The sequence below is a fragment of the Ailuropoda melanoleuca genome, unplaced genomic scaffold (genome assembly GCF_002007445.2).
Source record: "Ailuropoda melanoleuca isolate Jingjing unplaced genomic scaffold, ASM200744v2 unplaced-scaffold2594, whole genome shotgun sequence".
In the NCBI taxonomy this organism is placed as follows: Eukaryota; Metazoa; Chordata; class Mammalia; order Carnivora; family Ursidae; genus Ailuropoda; species Ailuropoda melanoleuca.
Genome location: NW_023195992.1, coordinates 705 through 3,197, shown reverse-complemented (window position 1 = coordinate 3,197; position 2,493 = coordinate 705). Strand labels below are relative to the sequence as shown.

At 51.9% G+C, this 2,493-nt stretch overlaps 1 protein-coding gene across 1 annotated transcript; it reads left to right on the top strand.

The window, feature by feature from the left end:
• Positions 1-342: 342 nt before the first annotated feature.
• On the top strand, positions 343-1,919 carry LOC117798124 (DPEP2 neighbor protein-like). Its single transcript, XM_034650552.1, has 2 exons — positions 343-409; positions 1,525-1,919. Exons 1-2 carry the CDS (start codon positions 343-345, stop codon positions 1,863-1,865), a joined length of 408 nt encoding a protein of 135 aa, XP_034506443.1. The 3' UTR covers positions 1,866-1,919.
• The last annotated feature ends 574 nt before the right edge of the window (positions 1,920-2,493 follow it).

The window sequence follows — 2,493 nt, the reverse complement described above, 5'->3', positions numbered from 1 at the left end:
TGTGGGTTTCCCTCGCCCTCTTTTGGTCCCTGGGGCTGTGCCAGCCCACAGGTATTTTCCACAGGGAGTGGCTACTTCACTAGGGCTGGCTGGGGAGAGAAGAGTGAGGGCCCAGGTGGGGTGCTTCTCTGCCTCCACCCTGCTCTCCTCCACAAAAGCCCGAGAGCCTGAAGCCTGCCCCTCAAGTCACAGATTCTTCATGTGACCTCACTGGGTAGTGATGACTTCACAGGCCTTCTCATAGTTGCCATGGCAGGGTAACTACGGAAACGTGGTGCTCTCAGGGAAACTTTCCTACCAGTTCTCTACCAGATACCAATCTGTTTGGTTGCCTGAGAGAGAATGTCTGACCGGATCTTCTATATTCATTCCAACTTGTCCTGTGTCCCCTGGGAGGGCAGCACAGCAGGTAGGCCTAGGCCAGGCATCTGTACAAGAGTCACTGGTGTACACACAACTTCACCTGGCTGCCACATGTTCCTTTTGGGCTTGCCCACTACACCTCAGAACTGAACCAGCTGTAAGTAAAGTGGCCTGGGGCCCGCCCAGGGACTTACAGTGTTCCTGCTCACTGCCTAGGACAAGTGAAATGTCATCCCTGGACAACTATTCAGAAAGCTTCTGATCTTTATAAATGCAGCCTTCCCTTTTGGGCTACAGGCTACTTCCATTCTGACCCTTTCCTGATTGGCCTCTTAGCAAAGGTCAAGAGAATTTTTGTTGGCAAGTGATAAATGGAGCAGTTTGAGGAAGAACTGGTGAGAGCTGCTCATTAGCCTCCCCTTCGAACCCGAGCACCTTTATCGTGCTGTCGGGTAGACATCCGCATGGGTCCCCTGAGACACACCCCAGACTGAGCTGCTGCGTACTAGGGAAAGGTGGTGTGATATCTATGGGAAGAACAAAAGAGCCAAGGAGAGTGATGAGTGATACAAGACTGGAAGGCTATAGAAATGGCATCCTAGGAGGTTGGTTGACATGAGCCTAGACTTGCTACCTAGAATCTGGCTCTGAAGCTCCTGGTCACTCTGCCTCCGTATTTGGCCTTTTTCTAATCTAGGTGAAAGTATCAGAGGGCTGGAGGTCGGTGTGATTGAAAGAGGCAGTGTAAATGGGGCCCAAGAGGAGTTGCCAAGGTGGGAGGGGTTCTTAGCCCACTTATATTATTTTTTCCAACACCTGAACGGTATTTCCATCAAAGCCTCAGAAGGGACAGACTTTAAGAAATGCTTTTTCTGCTGTGGAATGGAGAGATGGAAAGGATCCTGGATGCAACTGTTTTCAGGTTCTACTGTTTCCTCTGAGAATGGGGAACAGATTTCCAGGTCTCCTGCTGCTGCCCTAAGCTCCACAGAATCACTTTTGCAGCCATATCCCTTCTCTAGGGGACTCGTAGAGGTGATGGGCCAAGGCTGTGTTTTGGATACCAAGCAGATTAAAGGGCTACAGCCAGAAACTGGGAGAGACATGAGAGGGGAGGTCCTGGCAGCAGAAGTGACTGATGAGATCTGATTTTCTTTCCAGCAGCAGTGACTCCCACTTCTCCTCCTACACCTGTTCACTACCATGTCCTCTACCGAGGGTGTGGAGAAACCCAGGTGAGCTGGCATGGGGAGACATACTGCCTGGTTGGTGGCTACCGCACCTATGGGGATGCTCCTTTGGCCACCCCGGCAAAGGTGGAAGCAGAGAAACCAATTCCCAGCCAGGCTCCCAAGAGACGTCGAGCTCTCACAGAGTCAGATGAAGACCTAGGATGCTCCAGCCCCAAAATTCGGCGATCGCAGCGTGGTGCCAGGAAGCTGACCCCACAGAAGCTTGCTGGCGGAGCCACTCTACAGGGAGGCAAACATTTAACCGCCTAAGACAGTTAATGCCTCTTCCTGCAGTGACCCACACTGCCCACCACTGGAGATTAGAACCTGAGCCATTCTGTCTGAGCCTTCGTCAGCCAGCAGCCTCCTTCCATACTAACTGGCCATGGGCAAGGAGCCTTAGAAACTGAGGCTTGAAACGAGAGGCTGCTCGGAACATCCCAGGGCTGAAACTGGCCTGGAAGAAAACCTGATGTTTCTCTGCTCAATACTCTAGAGTCCTTTCTTGGGAAGAAGAAAGAAAAGTCTGCATTCTTTGAGCCAAGGAGGATCCAGGAGCAGAGAAAGAATTCCGAGCGGTCTCAGCATGGGCCTGTCTATCAGATGCACTCCTGCCCTGAGTCACTGCCAGCAGCCACCAACACAAACCAACAGGAGCTGGGCTTCTTGAAACTGAAAAAAGCAATTTGTGTCTACCCAGGGAGCCTCTTGTCTGGAGCACCAGGAGGCACAATAAAGAGACCCAGGAAGACCTGCTCCCCAGAGCCGGAAGAACGTGGAGAGAGTTGGGTAGCACCACCACTGAGGCTCACGCGCTCCTTTGTTCCCAGCCCTTTCTGGCCCCAGTGGGACTTCTTACTGTTCAATAAAGTGATTTTGTCTAACATATATGAGTTGA

Bases quoted from the DNA above. Each gene is read 5' to 3' on its own strand.
- LOC117798124 (XM_034650552.1), top strand. From the start codon at position 343: ATGTCTGACCGGATCTTCTATATTCATTCCAACTTGTCCTGTGTCCCC. The intron at 410-1,524 runs GTAGGCCTAGGC...TTTTCTTTCCAG, and splicing joins CTGGGAGGGCAGCACAGCAG to CAGCAGTGACTCCCACTTCT.